At 34.3% G+C, this 18395-nt stretch overlaps 1 protein-coding gene and 1 pseudogene across 50 annotated transcripts in view; both read right to left on the bottom strand.

The window, feature by feature from the left end:
• LOC145252497 (uncharacterized) overlaps window positions 1–18395 on the bottom strand; it is a 957520-nt gene that overhangs the window by 271328 nt on the left and 667797 nt on the right. For all 50 annotated transcript variants that reach the window (XM_080111966.1, XM_080111941.1, XM_080111971.1 and 47 more), the window contains one exon: window positions 11176–11225. In XM_080111966.1, coding sequence (XP_079968092.1) covers window positions 11176–11225 — 50 coding nt within the window. The remainder of the gene's footprint in view (window positions 1–11175; window positions 11226–18395) is intronic.
• Window positions 17526–17643, bottom strand: LOC145252912 (5S ribosomal RNA; annotated as a pseudogene).

Below are 18395 nucleotides of genomic sequence, written 5' to 3'. Positions count from 1 at the left end.
TTTTTATCAGTTTTCATCCAGAAAAAGAGGGCTGCTAGGGAATGAAAATTGCAAATTGGGGGATCATCGGATTTTTATGCACATGCGTGAATGGTTCACATTACAGATTTCTTATGTTAAACACCTTTTATTTTTTATTTTTTTACAAGGTGGTCACCACTTATCAAGACCCAGAAGCCACTCGGGGATAAGGGTTATTGCGTGTACAGTACGTTAGTGTTGAGATTTGATAAAGTGGCTTACTTGAGGGGGCGGTTCATCAGGAATTTGTTTATGTTGGACTTGAAGACATCCAAGTTGTAGTCAGGTGGGAAACAGGCAAACGGAACAGAGTTCCACAGGCGTGCAGTTCTAAGAAAGAAGCTTTGTTCATGGAATCTACATTTTGATTTAGACACAGATAAAAGTGGGGAAAATTACTGACAGTGGTTTCAGTTAGATGGGTGTTTTTCGTGAAAGATTAACAAGAGGGTGGGGGCAGAGATTGAAGCTCAGATGAGCACTTCCCATGGAAATAACGATAGAACAAAGATGAGCTCGCAACAGCTCTTCTGTGGGAGAGAGGTTGCAGGGAAGGGAAAAGGGCATCCCCCATTAAGCCACAAAGTCTATTTTGTACTCTGTCAAGGCAGGATAGGCTGTTTTTAGCAGCTCCTGCCTAGATGTGGCAGCAGTACTCCATCCTTGGACGTACTTGACTTTTATACAGATAGAGAATTGCATCAGTAGTGAGATATCTTCTGGAGCGGTAGAAGGATCCTACCATTTTTCCAGCGACCTTGGCAACAGACTTGATGTACGTGTTCCATTTCAGGTCAGGAGTAAAGGTCAAGCCCAGAAGCTTATCAAAACATGGGGCTTTCCCTAGACGAGAGCCATCCATTTCAATTGATGCCAGATGGGGATCAGAGCGTTGATGTAAAGATAGGAACTTGGTTTTAGATGCATTAAAAGTAACCAGCCACCTCTTCCTCCACTGTACCATGCGCTTGAGATCAGAGGAGAGAGTATCAGAGAGAACTTTGTCATTTACGGCCTTTGATGAGTTGCCATAAATGGTCGTGTCATCAGCATAGATGTCAACGAATGATTTAAGTATGCGTTTTGGGAGATCATTGATGCAGATCAAGAAGAGAGTTGGGCCCAGATTGGACCCCTGAGGGATTCCATCATTAATATTGAGGGCCTCTAATTTCTGCCCATCAACCACTACTCTTTAAAGATCGTGTCAAACTGGCCTAATGGTTATTGTATTTGATTAGGTCTTGGTTTCTGTTTCAGCCTGAGTATTTTTTATTTACTTACACGAACTAAACTATTTAGAAAAAAACATAATATTCGCATGCACATGTCTCAGTTTCATATGAATTAAAATATACGAGGGGCTTGCAATAAGTAATGCCCCTGACCCACTTCCCATAGCAGTATAGCAATGAAACTTGGCACAGTTATTAGTCTTTCTTTACATAGGAACCACCCAGAGTTATGCATTTCTCCCATCGTTTGATGCAGCCCCTGGAGACCATTTTTGTAGAACACCCAGGTTGGTCCTCCAACCACGATGTAACTTCAGAAATCAAGGCTGCATCACCTGGGAAACACTTTCCTTTCAAAAACAACCTCATGGCTGAGGAGAGGTGAAAGTCAGAGGTGCAAGGTCATGAGAATAGGGAGGGTGAGGAAAGATTTCATAACCACACGCCTGTGCTTCTGATCTGGCGACATGCGAGTTGTTGACCGGAGTGTTGCCCTGCAGGAGGAGGGTACCTTTACTGATATTGCCCCGCGTCTTGATTTTGATAGCTTCCCTTAATTTCCTCAAAGTGAAGCATAATAGGCTCCTATAATTGTGGTACCCTTTGCCAGGAAATCTGTCATCACTACTCCGTCCTGGTCCCAGAAGACTGTGAGTATAACTTTGCCAGCGCAGGGCTGCACCCTTGCCTTCTTTGGAGGTGGTGAGTCCAAGTGCTTCCACTGCATTGACTGGGCTTTGGTCTCTGGATCATAGTGATGGACCCAAGTTTCATCCTGTGTAATCAGTCTTTTGAAAAACTTTGACTCATCTTCTTGGCATATCTCCAAATTCATCCTCGAGCATTCGACGCGTTCTCGCTTCTGGAATGGTGTGAGCAGCCTGGGAATCCATCCGACACCTTATGCATATGCAAATGGTCATGAATGATAGTTTCCACAGACCCTGTACTAATCTTGACATCTTGGGCTATTTGACGAATAGTAATGTGCCGATCTTCCAAAATGACAGTCTCAACTTGACGGACAGATGCCTCATCAATGGCAGAAGGGGGGCAACCAGGTCTAGGAGCTGTTTCCACAGACTTCCGGTCATGTTTGAATTCACGATGCCAGCGTTTTACAAGGTCATATGATGGGGCATTATCACCATAAGTTTCTTTCATTTCATCAAAAGTCTCCTGTGGTATGCGTCCTTTCAAATACAAAAACCAGATTAATGCTTGACATTCAACAGACTCCTTTTCACACCTGACTCAGTTCAAACACCTGTAAAACAGAAACCACAATTAGTTCAGAGCTGTAATTTGCCACATAACCGGTAGAGATATAAATCATTGCACATGCAAAATTTCAGCTAGATCAGACAACTGGAAGTGTGTTAGGAGCATTACTTATTGCACGCTCCTCGTAATATTGTGTGGTAATTTGGCTTTCAAGTGCACTTGATGCATATTTTAGTTTATATAATATTTATGCATATTTTACAACCGGGCAATGTTGGCCAATCTGCTAGTATATATATATATATATATATATATATATATATATATATATATATATATATATATGAAATAATGGATTGGATTGCAGCTTATCACTGAAGAAAAGCGGACATTAAGTTATTTATTCAATCCCGGGTAACTTTGGATGTTTCTGTTGGTAATTCATAACAAGTATTCCTTTGATTATTTTAGATCCGAAAAGACAAGAATACAATGATTTTGAAACCCTAAATTTCCTTTTTGATAGCAATCATGGGAAATAAGGTGGTATTTGTCCAAATAATGGATGGAGTACAGAGAAATCTTTGGGAAATGAAGACAACGCTTAAGCTATAAAATCTGTGCTATTTATCTTGTATATATTACATCCTGTGTTGTGTATTGAATGTCTTGCATTCAGGAAGCTAAAGAATGTCACCATCGCACACACAGGTAACCCAATAAGTAATTATCGCACATTAGTGTAATCTCATACACAAAATAAGAGATATTCAAGGTGGAAGGAGGAAGACTATTTCTTCAACTACACACACACACACACACACACACACACACACACACACACGTATGATAGACAGTTTTTTTCCTACTGCTTTACATTCAGAGGACTGACATTTGATCTGGGGTCGGTTTGTTAATGACCTTTTGTTCTGCACCCCTTCCTTCAAAACAGAGGTCAGGCAGATATGCTTTCCCAGTCAATTCTTAAATATCATTTCGTGATGGGAAGCTCAACTGAAATCTTTATTGACAGATTTACATTTTGACCCAAGATGTTGAGACTTTACGTCTCAACATCTTAGATCAAAATGTAAAAAATTAAAAATCTGGATAGACCTTATTTCTTGTGCTCTTTTATATATCTATAATATAAAGCTGAACGTCTGTGTGTGTGTGTGTGTCTGGTCAAGAATAGGCTTCTATATGATTGACTATTATAGAAAACTGATCACATATAATGATAGAAGATATATCGAGACACAGGAATGGGTATGTTTGATCTGGCAGAACGATGGTTCATTAAAATTGTGGGGTCTGCGTTCGCACCTGGTCTGAAGTATGAAAATAAAAAATTAAAAAACGTTTACAAGGGTTTTTGATATAGATATACATAAGAATATTTTGATAAGTATGTTTCAACTTAAATAGGGATGGTATAATAAAATTGTGGGGTCTGCATTCGTGCCTGACCTCCATAGAATGGATATAGGCACAAACTTTAATAAAGACTTTTCATATCTATGTGCGTAAGTATACTTTGATAATTATGTTTCAGTTTGAAGAAATATGGTATAATAAAATTATGGTGTGTTCGTTCGCACCTGATCTCCATAGAATGGAAATATGTCACAAAGTTTAACAAGGTTTTTTAATATAGATCCACAGAATATTGTGATAAGTGTTTCAGTGTGAACAGGTATGGTATAATAAATTATGGGGTTTATCTATTTTATTTTTTACTTTCATCATATTTTGCTTTGGTTTTGATACCCTCAAATTCGAAGCTATCTCTTTACAACCCTTCCTTTGCATAACCTATCATACTTTCATAAATCAGAGTCCATTTTCTGTAGGCTGTTTTTGAACCCAGTCAACGACGGGTACTTTTGCTAGTGTATATAAGAGAAAAATTTGCAAGTAAAAAAAAAGATTAATAAAAAATTTTTCAAATTTGAAAGTGTAGAAATATAAATATTGAAATATAGAACAACAACCTTTTTTATGATTTGAACTGGCCATGGAAGGATGTTTTGCCGATGTCACCTAGCTCTATATCTAGTTTTTTACTTTTCATCTCTTTTCCATTTGAACTCTATATTAAAAAAAAAGGGGGGGTGTTATATGCTTTTCTACGCAAGAACATTTAATTCCATGGATTGGATTTTACTCCCGTACTTCATTACAAGATTCATCTACGCAGGCTTTTTTTTCCTTCTCAAACCCCAGATATTTTTTTACAGAGATTCCAAATGACATTTTACTGAAATCGCCACACCTATTGCAAACTTATGAATCTCACTGGATATTTGCAATCAAAATTATTGGATTTTACTGAGTATTCTTTTCTATTTTTCCTATAAACTTTTATTTTTCTTTATCAAATGTTTTTAAAAAACCAGCAAAAATTGATATTTATTTATACTTACCTTTTGCTAACGTTTTTCCTCTGAGGACAAGAGCCTATCTTTGAAACTCCATGGAATAAGGAACCTTTCACCTTTATTTCGTATTCCTTGTTTTGAATAAAATATTGTAAATTCAATTCTACAATATCTTGACTGTTTCTACTATATATATATATATATATATATACCGCAAAAACAAAAACAAATAACATCTATATATATATATATATATATATATATATATATATATATATATATATATATAGATGTTATTTGTTTTTGCAATATGTTTTGAATGAATTCAATTATTTACGAAAGTGCATTTTTACTTAAATGCAAGGTGGGAATAATTTTTCCTTTAACTAATTTGGTACCCCCATATGGGGAGTGGCATATATATTGTTTTCTAAAATATAATTATTCACTGACACATGTTTCGTCATCTACGACTCATCAGAGTGGCTGAATCTAACGAGATTCGAAATCGGGACCCCACGGTAATGAGCCTAAACCTCTTAACCTGCTCATTCATCTTGCATGACTGTTTGGATATATCGCGATTTACTTAGATGTTATTTGTTTTATATATATATATATATATATATATATATATATATATATATATATATACATCTTCCTGCGTCTGCCTATGAGAAAAGGGTTGTAAGAGAAGAGATCCTCCTTTAGTGTCAAGGCAGGGAAGAAAAGAAAGTAAAAAAACAAATCTGAGGAAGTCCTACTGAGAACATTCTTCCCTGCCTTGACAATAAAGGAGGATCTTTTCTCTACAACTATTTTCTTACAAGAAGACGTTACTAGTCTTGCTTGTCTTCAAAGTTTTCAAATGGGTAGGGGTAGGCATATTGCAGAACTTTTTAAGAACTACACAACCCGAAATAAAAAAAAAATGTCCTAGATGTGTTGTATACTGTTTTGCTTATTAGCTTCACTTTTTAGTGAAACTGGTTCTCCAAAACCTCAATCTTTTAATCATTTTATGAACAAAAAGAATAAAAACACCTCACTATTTTCACACATTTCCCATTTAAAATATTTTTCTTGAATATTTCCATAAGAGCTCTGGGCAGACTGGGTTAAAGACTTTGGCAGGCCGGATCTGGCCCAGGGCCATATTTTGAAGATCCCTGCTGTATACTCTTGTTATTCCCATGAAAAGTGCTCAACTAAGCTTTAATATTCGTCCTGGGTAGTTCTAGGAGGTTCACATTCTCAGGCCTTACATCTTCTCTTTGGGATGGAGTAAGTTTATTGATTATTGCCTGAGTTGCCCCGACCAGGAAATGTCAATAGGACTACTCAAGAAATTTTTAACAGTCCAGAATGCTTTTTCTTTAAAGGCTCTAAGGAGGATCTCTCCAGATTTTTGTTTTACTTATGAAAGACTAGCAAGACTTTTCCTCTTTTTTTTTTTACTTAGGGGTCACCACTTATCAAAGCCTGGAGATCACTTGAGGATAAGAGTTATTGGATGTACAGTCTTGTAGACAAACAGAGATCTTCTCCTTCACTAGATTGCGAAGTCACTTTTGTACTCTGTCAAGGCAATCAAATGGCACAGCCCTATATGCGATAGAAGTACTTCATCTTGGGATGTACATTTGGTAGGAATATAAACTCCTACTTATTGGATATTAGTGAATACATCAACTAGTATTTATACGGCTGAAAAATATTTGCTGGGAAGATATCTTGAACTCTTACTTTGTTATCCTTCCACCCGAGCAATGCTGGGTAACCCTGCCAGTTGATCTATGAATTAACAAGCTTTTCTCAAGTACCAGTTATGCGAAGGAATGAGAACGGAAAGTTGATGAGAGGGCTGTAGTTGTGGACCATTTTGTTTAAGACATCTATATAAATTTATTTCGGCTCGATTTGTTCTATAATGTCAAAAGAAATGTTTTTACAAATCATTTTTCCATTCTTTAATTGTTTCCCCCCTCCCCTCCCTCTTATCTCGCTCAGCAGCCACGTGCCTGATGCTAATGTGATTGTGGAGCAAGCCACAATGGCTTCAGTCAGTTGGAATTTTCTTCTGCGCTGCAATATGCAAAAAACACAAGAAACAACAACAACTGGTGTCGCTATTTCTAGCTGTAACCAAAATAAGGGTGTGGCAGTAACTTGGTTGCGTTTCGTTATCTTGTATTTTTGGAACCGTCCCAAAAACATTCTAAATAATTCTAAAGAAACCTACAGTTTTAGTCAAAGAATTCTCACTGATTTTTTTCAAACTGCTTTTCCAGTAATCTTATTGTAGCTTTCATGAATTTCTAAAAACAAAAATTTTCAACTTATATTTAAGAAAAAAGGATCACTTTATGTGTCTACTGTTTTTTTTTGTTTTTGTTTTTTTTTGTAAGGGGGAGGGGTTAGACCCAGCAATATGAAATTTGGTAATAATAATAGAGGTTAAGAGGCAAGGGTACACAACTGATCCCTAAAACTATTTATATTAATTTGAAGAAAACTCCAAAATTATTACATCTTTTTTTCTACTCTTAACTCACTATCTTCAGTTAAATCAAATTGTGCACTGACATGAGCTTTCTCATGATAGTTTTCCGAGCCTTACTATTTCCAGGCTGGCTCCCGACAAACTGAAAGCAGACGTTTTGCTCTGTGAAATCATAATTACAAAATTGCCATACACTGCTTGTTTTTTTTTTGTTTTTTTGTTTTTTTTTTGACAGAACTCCATCTTTCCCAGACATATTGCTTTCACCAGAACTGAGAAATTCCATCTAACCCTAGTATGGTAACTTTCTAGAACAGCCAATCTCAACCTATCTTCCATCATTGACCCCTCCGGCTTTATGTATTTCTCAATTTACTGCCTATTCCCATACAAAAACAAAAAAAAAAAGTGACAGGGAAACAAGAAGGTCAAAAGAACATTTGTTTTATTGTTTAGGATTTTAGGTTTTGTATCAAACTTTTTTTTTTTTTTTTTTGCTTAGTAGTCACCACTTATCAAGGCCCGGAGGCCACTCGAGGATAAGGATCATTGAGTGTACGGTAGTCAATGGGATAATATCGTAGTAATCGTTAGTAGAGGAAATTTGGTAATGGAATTACTTAAAGGCACGCTTCATCAAGAATTTGTTTACGTTGGACTTGAAGACCACCAAATTGTAGTCAGCTGGAAAACAGGCAAATGGATTGGTTGGTTGTTTTTGTTTTACAGCATATCAACCCTTTTCAGGTTATTTAATGCCGAATCGAAAGATTTGGAAGAAAAATCTTTTAATAGAACATATTTGTTGTTTTCAAGTCAGTTTCTATTTAACCCATAGTTGGACCCTAACAGGTACTACCACTCCAGGTCAGAGTGGACCTGGGAGCAATGCCAATTAAAAGTTGGCTCCACACTCCCCAAAGCTCGCAAGCTGGGGCCTCACCACTGGATATAGTTTAAGGTCATATCCAGAACCCAGGCAAATGGAAGACAGTTCCACAGGCGTGCAATTCTAAGAAAGAAGCTTTGTTCATGGAATCTATGTTTAATGAATATGTTATTTCTTCTTTGCTATTGTTGTAATTTTTGCCTGCATCTTTTATAGTTGCAAAACAGACACACTATGATGCTGGGCCAGCAATGAAAATATGATTTTTAAGTTGATTAAAATAGCAATTATCAAATGATTTGAAAAAACTAAGTGATTACACAGGGTCATTTGAAAGAGGGTCATTTACCTCTGACTATATGATTTTTTTACACCATAGAGGTAAATTTACCCCTGGTTGAGAATCTTTGCTCTAGAATACCAGAGAGGTTAACAAGTGGTACATCTTGCCCCAAAATGACCTAGTAATATCAATGTGTCATTTTATTATAGGAGCGGTTAACAAAATCAACAAATTTCTATAAAATCAATATTTGATTCTGGTTCGTTGGTGTTATTGTGGATTTTTGCAGCATGTTAAAAAGAAAATTTAATTAATTTTAATTTCTTCCAGAAAATACATTGACCGAGTCGGAATTATTTGCAAATGACCACCATCTTACAAACGGAGATGGAACTATGTATTCTTCCATACAGAGTTACTTCTTTTGAATTGAAACAATATTTTAAAAAAATATTAGTCATTATTTTCCAAACAACTTAATATTTTGCATTTATTAAAGGGTTCATAGGTGACTCCATGTTATAAAATCTTCTACAGGTGGGTACTCATAATATTTCATACATACATACATACATGCATATATATATATATATATATATATATATATATATATATGGAGAGAGAGATATTTACTGCTCATCATGTTTTTCCACTGTCATCCCTTACTCACTTGTGATTTTGCAGCTGGCTTTTGGGACTCATCGTAGTGCACTAGGAGGAAGCTTCACATACCTCCTCGCAGTACTTAGTCGATAATATATTGTGGTCTAGATTGCACTGTAGAGAACCTATTGATTTTATAAACTAATTTTTATATGTAATGGCTTAAATTAAAGTTTAGAATACAAAAATCAATTATCATGCTTTAATTGTACTCTAAACAGAAACATTCATTTTGATCACGCCTCTGTCATATCAAAGAACTTACTGTTGATTTTATATGTCGGACCTTTCAGCTTGTGTGGTAATGAAACTTTTCAAATACATTTGTGATGCTGTGCAAGATGTTAATTTTGGTCAAAATCGCCTGTTCCTTAGTTCATTGGATTATTTCGATTATCGATACTTATCAAAGACATTCTGATACAAAACCTATTGAAGAACACTGCCAGGCATGTAAAGTACCTTTGTATAAAATTTCATGAAAATCGGCCCAACCGTTTTTGAGTCCATAAGGAACGAACTCACATGCACACAAAGTTTCTTTTATATAATACTAGCGGGGGGTACCCGGCGATGCCCGGGTGTCTTGAGGTAAATCAAAACTTGGGGGGGGGGGGTTAAATAATAATAAAAAAAATGTTTTGGTAGGTGAGTATGAGGATCGAACCCATACCCTTGAGTTGGAAATTAATGTGTGAAAAAAAAACAAAAAAAACATGCGACGTTAACCATTGGGCCACCGCCACATACAGCGTAGACATGTTTGAATTTATTTATTTATTTATCTATAAAAACAGGCGTGCGCAATAAAAGTTAACTCTGCTGCTTCCATTTCACCTAATTAAGAAGGTCAAATAGAAGTCGCGCAGCGTTTGGGTTTGTATACCCAAATTTGTTTTTTCCCCCAACAGATGTTGGGGAGGGGGAAAGCAGCTCCCAATTGTCCAGATTGAATCTGATATACAAGATTGATCAAAGCTGATTGCTTCTGGACGTTTTTCCCGGCGTAATGCCGCGAACACGTCCGTTTGAGTTTAGTTTCACTTTATTTATACTAAAAAGCCCAATCAACACGCGAGAAGCCAAAATAGCAATAATTTTGTAAAAATCGACGTAAATAAATCTATACGCTACGTGCTTTCCTAAATCCTAGATATTATTATATAGAACCTATATAAACAGTTGTAAGCGATCGTAACGAACCCGGGAGCGTGTGCAAAAGAAGCCTTTGCGAGACATACACGAAATGGTCACACACATTTTGCCTTTTATATATATATAGATAAAACAAGCCAAATATGTGGGATCCTCTCCATGAGTGAAAAATTTACTCTCACCATAACTAATGTTTGTACAAAATTTTCAAAAAATTCAAGGAGTGATTATTAAGAAAAGTGTGAACAGACAAACGATTTGGGGGCAATTTTACCTCTAAAATGGTCCCTAGTGGAGTAACTAGATTTATCCCGGAAAATCTGTTCTGGCAAAAATTTACCTTCACCATAACTAATGTTTGTGCAAAATTTCAAAAAAATCTAAGGTGTAGTTATTGAGAAACAAATGAACAGGAGTGAATTACTAGGTCCAATCCCTCTTTTGTTGGGGGACCAACAATGATTCAAAGATATTTACATTTTGAAAATTTGGTTAGAACGTCTTTTTTTTTGTAATGTTTTTGTTTTATGTCACTAATATTTAAATAAAAGTACACAAATTCAAACGTGTGCACACGACAAAAACAAAGATCTTAATCGCTTGACTTGCATAAGCAGAAAAAATTGTAGCAATTGGCATACACTTAAGACAAAAAAAGGAGAGGAACTAAGCTTTAAAAGATGGATCAAGTCATGTGATGATCAAATATGGCTGCTTTTTCTTAGTACACCTCCGCATCCATGCATGCCACTGATTGCAATTGTTTTCAGGTTAGTAATTTAGTGATTTCGCTCATTTTAAAAAAAGAAAGGAGTACTTACTACTGGCTGTAATCTCCTGGCTTCTCTAGTGGAGGATTGTGAAAATTATTCTGAAACGATAAAAAAAAAAAAAAACATTAATTAGCCATTTTGAATTTTCACTGATTTATCAAATAAAAAATGCTAAAATTCCATTTACATATTTTAAACAAATAAACTTCAGTCTATGTCTGACTGAATCACAAAGTTTCAATTATGAATGCCCAATAGTCTGTGTTATCGCTACTCAATGGTGTATGGGGATACTTTGGCGAATGTCTCATGAGTGAAAAGTATAATCTTGAACAGATTTTGCACCCTCAGATGTGGCTTTCTTCAAGCAAAGTCCCCTGACGATTATGCCCCTGTTCTGAATTTGTGTTCATAGGACATAATCGGTGGATGGAAGCAGAAGGGGAGAAAAGAGAGAGTTAAAGAGAGAGGGGAAAGAGAAAGATGGGGAAAAAGAGAGAGAGAGAGGGAGATGGTGAGAAGTTTATTAAAACATTACAAAGGAAATGGCGTCTTTTTCTTTTGTTTCTCCTTAATGTGACCTTTTACAAAAATATCCTGAGTATGAATGTCTTATTTGATCTTTCTTATCAGGGCTGAGATTCAAATGTTGCGAAAAGAATGTCAATTTCTTGGGTTGGTCAGTGTATAAAAAACTTTTCTTGATTAGTCTAACCCACGAGGTCTCCAAAACTTCCGAGGGGGAGGGGTACATATTGGTGAATTTTAAGGCCAAAATAATTTAAAAAAAAATGACCTGGACGTGTTTTATACTGTTTTGTGGATTAGCTTTGCTTTTTTTTTTTTTTTAGTGAAATGGTTCTCCCAGACCTTATTTTTAAAACCATTTTATGAAAAGAAAGAAAATTTGAGGCTCATGCTTTTAAGAAATTGAAATTCAGAAATTTCTTGCTAAATTGGTATCTAATAAGTGTGGATCAAATTTCGTGCAAATCTGAAATCTTTTCAAAATTGGGGGAAACTGAAATGGGGGGGGGGGGCATTTAATAATTCGTGTCTAATACCTATGGTTAAAATTTCATCAAACTCGGAGTTATCTGAATTTCATGAAGGGATTCCAGTCTCTCGTTTCTACTTTTAGATAACACTAGAACTAAATATAACTCACATTACCAACAGTTACATCTAAAAGCTATATTCCACAATTCATAATGATCGGTTAATTAGTTTAACAGTGAATCATTATATATATATATATATATATATATATATATAAACAGGCATAACATCATATAACATACCAATATATATTAAAGAATAACAGTATAATTACTTTCCAAGATCCAAATATTTTTTTAATACAAAACAGCTCCTCATGCATATTAAAATTTCGATACATTTTTTATAGATCCGTTTCGTTATACCAACCCCAACCATTATTATTATGTCAATACTGTCTCTTTTCGTGCATATTCTCTTCAGAAAAATAAGAAATTCCTTGCTTAGATAGAAAAAAAAAAATGCATGACAATATTATGTCGCAAGAAGGAAAAAGTTCCTAGAAGACTCAATATATAAATAAAATCATTAAAGAAAAATCAAAATTATTTATATCAATGTTTTGTCTTTCTTTCAAAATTTCCTCGGGATGATTGATTTTTTGTTGTTTTTTTTTTTTTTGTCTTCAAATCAATTATCCCAAGGAAGTCTAAATAATAAAAAAATTGATGAATATATGAATAATTAGACATTTTAACAAAAGTTAAAAACGAGCAAAAGTTATAGCCCATTGACTTAAAATTTGTTTTATGCCAAATTCATGGTTAAATTTGTGCTCATTTTTGCGTTAAATACTAATCCTTAATTGTGCATCAAACGGATACCATAATACTTAGTTTGTTGCACCTTATCATAACCAAGGTTCATACAAAATTCCAGCCAGATCGGACCAGTAGTTTCCGGGAAAAGTAAATGTTGTATTGTGATGACTATGGTTATGACAACAGCATATTCTTTTCCTTGTTTTGATTCTCAGGTATATATCCATTGATATCTTATATGTTTTTATGTATAGTGACGTGGTTCTCGGTTGATTAATTGTTGTCTAACTATGTCGGATATATACTCGTGAGGCAAAATAATGAAAAGAATATGCTGTTGCCATAGCGCTAGTGATTACTAATCCCTATTAATTCCTAACTGTGCATCAAACGGATACCATAATACTTAGTTCGCTGCACCTTAGATCCATACAAAATTTCAACCAGAATATGTGTGTATGTATATATATATATATATTACACAAACAAAAGAAAAACTTCAAAGATAGCGTAACTAAAAGAAAACACAATTGCAACTTCTGATTTTCGGATTTTGTAATCATTCCCATATTCCTTTATTTTCTTTTAAAGTTGTTGAGTTCCTTTTCTTCTGATGAGTTAAGGGCAGAATAAATTAAAAAATTTACATAAAAATTACATGAATGATTCTGCGCTATAAAACAGGGGCTGTCAAGAATTGTGCATTTCAATGTACTTAAAGAAATAAACAGTAAGATGGTCAACATCTTGAAATTTCGAATATAGACTTTTTGTTATTTATTTGCATATGCTCTGTAGTTACATCGAGCTTTATAAATTAAAGGATTGGTATTAATAAAAAGTTGAATATATTTGAATAAGTATATTTTCCCTATAAACATCTCTCTCTCTATCTCATATATATATATATATATATATATATATATATATATATATATATATATATATATGGATATAGATGGAGAGATAGAGAGAGAGAAATTAGATACCATAATACTTAGTTTGCTGCAGCTTATCATAAAAGTCCATATAAAATTTCAACCAAATCAGCCCAGTGGTTTCTGAGAAAAAGTGGAACAAATATATATTTGTAAACAATGCAACTACCACAAGTATATTTAAATAACATTCATTTTTATTTGATATATGGTACGTCTTACATGTGTTTCGTTGAATGCTATAGGTAGACCAAACAACTCATCAGAGACCTATAGAAATCCATAAAAGAATTTTTTTTATTAAAAGGCCAAAAGTGAATGGGATTTAAATATACTTGTGGTATTTGAATTGTTTACAAATGATATAAGTATATGAGTTTTTGACTGAGCTTAAATAGATCTGGCAATTAAAAAAAAATCTTTATTGTATATGTACATGAATGTCTTGGAAGTTTTTTAACCTTTAAAACTATATATAAAAAAAAGCTTTTTTTTTCATTCGTTAGAAAACTATTTAGTTAGTAAGTCACCTGCAATCAAAGCATCAACTTGCTTTCTTGAATTCACTATAGTCCCAATGTTAATTTAAGGGATCATCAGTTGTTTACCACGAAACATTGTTTCGGATATATATGTATATAGAGAGAGAGAGTGAGAGAGAGCGAGAGATGGGGTAATATAAAATGTTGGTGTCGTTATCATGTCTATAATGTTATTTTTCAAGAAAGCTAATGTAATCTGTTTTCCTAAAACACCTGACAAGCAATGATAATATTTATTTTTTTCCTATACTTTCCTGACAAACCTATTGCCAACGATACTTACTTGTCAAGCGAGTTACACAAACATGGCTCAAGTACGGCTCGGCAAGGTTAAACGAATATCCTCCATCAACTCAAGCATCATCAACCAAGCCCTGACCTGCTGGACGATTCAGAATAATCCAAATAATATGCATTTTTGTTTGTTTTTTCTTGTCTTCTTTTTTTTCTGTTCACTGATCTAGCTTCTTCGTTTATAATTAGTCAATGAAACCAAAGGCTACACTCTTTCAAAATGAGTGAAATAAACTGCCACAGGATATAAGTCGAGAACCTCTTATTAAAAATTGCCAGTGAAAATAATGTTGTTGCTCTTGGTTGTTGTGATGACTACGTAAGCGTTTAGTAACATAATTCGAAAATCAATAAACCCCCCTTCCCTATTCCTCCTCCCTTCTCCTTATAACTTTGAGTGAGGGTGGGGAAGCGGAAGGGGAGAATGAGAGATAAAAAAGGGCAGCTCATTATTTGATTATTTTCTTTTCTTTTTTTTTAGCTTCTTTTGAAACAAAAAAAAAAAAGAAGAAAGAAAAAGGAAGAAAGATAGATGCTTCAGAAGATGGCCATTGGTCGATTCATTGTATCCAGGTAAATCCTTTTAAACTGATGAGATCAACAATTGAAGCATGTTCGCTTGTTGAGACAAGATTCAGATTATATGCGACAAAAGATCTCTACACTCTCTTTCATATATATATATACGAGCAGGTTGCCCGGCATTGCCCGGTTGTAAAATATATTTAAATACGATATTTTGATTAATGCAGATTTCATATTTATTATTATACTAGCCTACGTGCTCGGCGTTGCCCGGGTGTTTGGAGGTGTGTGTTCAGCAAAAAAAAAAAAAAAAAAAAAAAAAAAAGTGGTAGTAGGCAGGCAGGCTCGGACTCGTACCGCGAAGGAGGAAAAGAAAATGAAAAAAAAAACAAACAAAAAAAAAAACAGACAAAACGTGACGTCTATGTTGTTGTGCCCATCACCAAACCAGAAATGACAGTTTGGTGTGGTCCTAACAGCAAAGTCGTCACGTTTTTTTCCTGTTCTTTTTCCTCCTTCACGGTACGGGTTCGAGCCTGCCTTCCTACTGCAACTTTTTTTTTTTTTGCTCAACACACACCTCCAAACACCTGGGCACCCATGCTAGTGAATTTGTATATATATATATATATATATATATATATATACATACACATCATAACACGTGACCATGATAAAATATATAAATTTTAACACAGCAACGTAATTTAAAAAAAACGTAATTTTAAGAATCTGAATGCCATAAACTACCTGAGGATGACGGAAATGTTCTAGATAATGTAATGGACCTGTCACGGGGTTACTTCGTTCGTGTGGTTTAACTCCAATTCATTATTTTCGTTAGGGGCGAGAGAGGGGGCTATGTAAAATTCCATGTTAACGCTGATAAACCAGATACAATAGTTGACTTGGAAGACAACATCTGACACTTTATTGCTGAAATTCAGCCTAATTTAATGCACAGAATTTGTGAACATTGGACCTCAAGATTATGCCATATATGCGTGAACTACAAGGGCCATATACAAGAAATCGTGTTTAAAGCATAAATTCCAAAATTTGATCTTTGGAACAAACGACATATTTATATAATACAAATACTTTTCTATGATTCATTTTAATTCAAAGTTTGCCACCTCTAAAAAAAATTTTTTTTTTTAATACAATACAATAAACGTCATTCAGATTTTTAAAGTCAAACTCAAATAGCAATCTGTCTGACAAAGACAGACAATTTAGATCAACCCATTTTTGTTTCCTCCTTCAGCCATATTATTGACACAAATATATTTTCTCTTGCTTCAGTTTTCTCCTACAAATACTTATTCTATCTAAGAAAACCTTTCAGAATGGATTTTTTTCCTTACTAACCAATGATTCTTATGCAATAAAGGGAGGTAACTTAATACATACATTGCTAATTATATATATATATATATATATATATATATATATATATATATATATATACATATGGAAAATAGAAAATGAAATTTGGGTTTACTTTAAGCAGCCTCATGACTCTTGGTTTTCTTATTTTGTTCTTTAGTCCTCAAATTCCATAAGTGATGCTTCTGATAAAGGGAAAAGAATTGCTGTTTTCTGGACTGAAATCTATATACCTAACAATTATTGTTAGCTTTGAAGTATTATTGTTTTTGTTTTTTTTTAGTTGCAGCTTACATCCAGTGACTTCAAACCTTATCTAGAGCAATTTCCATTAAAAAAAAAAAAATTTAAATCAAATACATGAGAGTGGAAACTAGCAAATTTTTTCCCGAAACAGAAGCTTCTCTTGAAAGCATTAAAACTTTTTTCTTTTTTAGCAATTCTTCATCAATTAAGAGATTGAGAATTTTTTTAAGCTACTTACATCTACTAATTTTACAGAGATTAAAAACAATACTGTAATAAAATTACTTAGAGTTTTGAAACAATTTGATTCATTTCATTTAATAATCAGATTAAACCTTATGACTTGTTGGTATGGTCACATTGAAAAAAATTAGAGTTTTGGGGTTAGCAGATGTAGAACAGTTGGAGTAGTAAGTTCAATTCACAGGGGAAGGGATAGAAAAACATGGCAAGAAGTGATATATCGATGCCTTCGTTCAGTCTCAAAAGACAAAGAATACCCCCTATAGCGGCAGCTGCATGTGTAATTGTGTGGCAAGGCTTGCGCAATATCCAACCACACCTCTCCTGAATCGGCACTGTTTGAGTCCAGTGGCAAGGAGAAGTCCAGGATGACTGGAAACAATGCTAAGATAAACAGAGAGCACATATGGCACCTGGTATTCCTACATGGTCACCCATCTGGTACTGGCCAGAATCATTGTTGCTTAACTTTGGTGATCTGATGGGAACCGGTGTGTCAAATGTGATTATGCCATATGATAAGTAATATATTCAGAGAAAGATGGATAAATAAAGACCTGTCCAGAGATAGGTTAGTTTGGACGTCAATTGCTAAAAGCTAGCTATACAATGTATTCTAGCATGTAAAACGGACGTTAAACTGGATATGATGATGATGATGATGATGATGATGATGATGATGATGATTACCACATGTTTTTTTTTATCTTTAAAAATAAGAGAAAATCTACTAATAATGTTTTCAAAGTTTCTTCAAAAGTTCTATTTACAGCATTTGATTATAAACGAACGTTTATATTTAATAAAAGAAAAATAAATTTTGCATAAAATAAAAACTGACTCTAAAGTGTGGTGATTTTTTTAGGAGGGCCGGGGGGGGTCCACAAATGAAAAACAGCAGTGTTCAAATATGCACATTGGTGGACATGTTTTGAATAAATAAAGAAAACGAAAAACATCCCCAAAATATATTTTATGCAAAAAAGGAACCAAAGAGCAAAATACATTAGTCATTCATGGCTTGACTGCATTGCCAGAAGAAGAAATAAAACAACAAAGAAGAGAATTTTTTTTTAATGCCACAACAAGTTTCTTATGAACTAAAAAGACATTCAACTGTTTAATATTTATTGTGCGTAAAATATCAACAATCTGATGAAAATTAAAATACTTCTGAACAACTTTAGCTAAAACAATCAAGAACATGTTTTTAAATCCCAGTTTTTGATGAGCACTTAAAAATAAGTCATTGAAAGAAAAGTTCTTATATA

Source organism: Euprymna scolopes, chromosome 29, assembly GCF_053919585.1.
Source record: "Euprymna scolopes isolate OS-2025 chromosome 29, ASM5391958v1, whole genome shotgun sequence".
NCBI lineage: Eukaryota > Metazoa > Mollusca > Cephalopoda > Sepiida > Sepiolidae > Euprymna > Euprymna scolopes.
The sequence above is the reverse complement of the archived record's forward strand: the minus strand, read 5'-3'. Positions and strand labels throughout refer to the sequence as shown.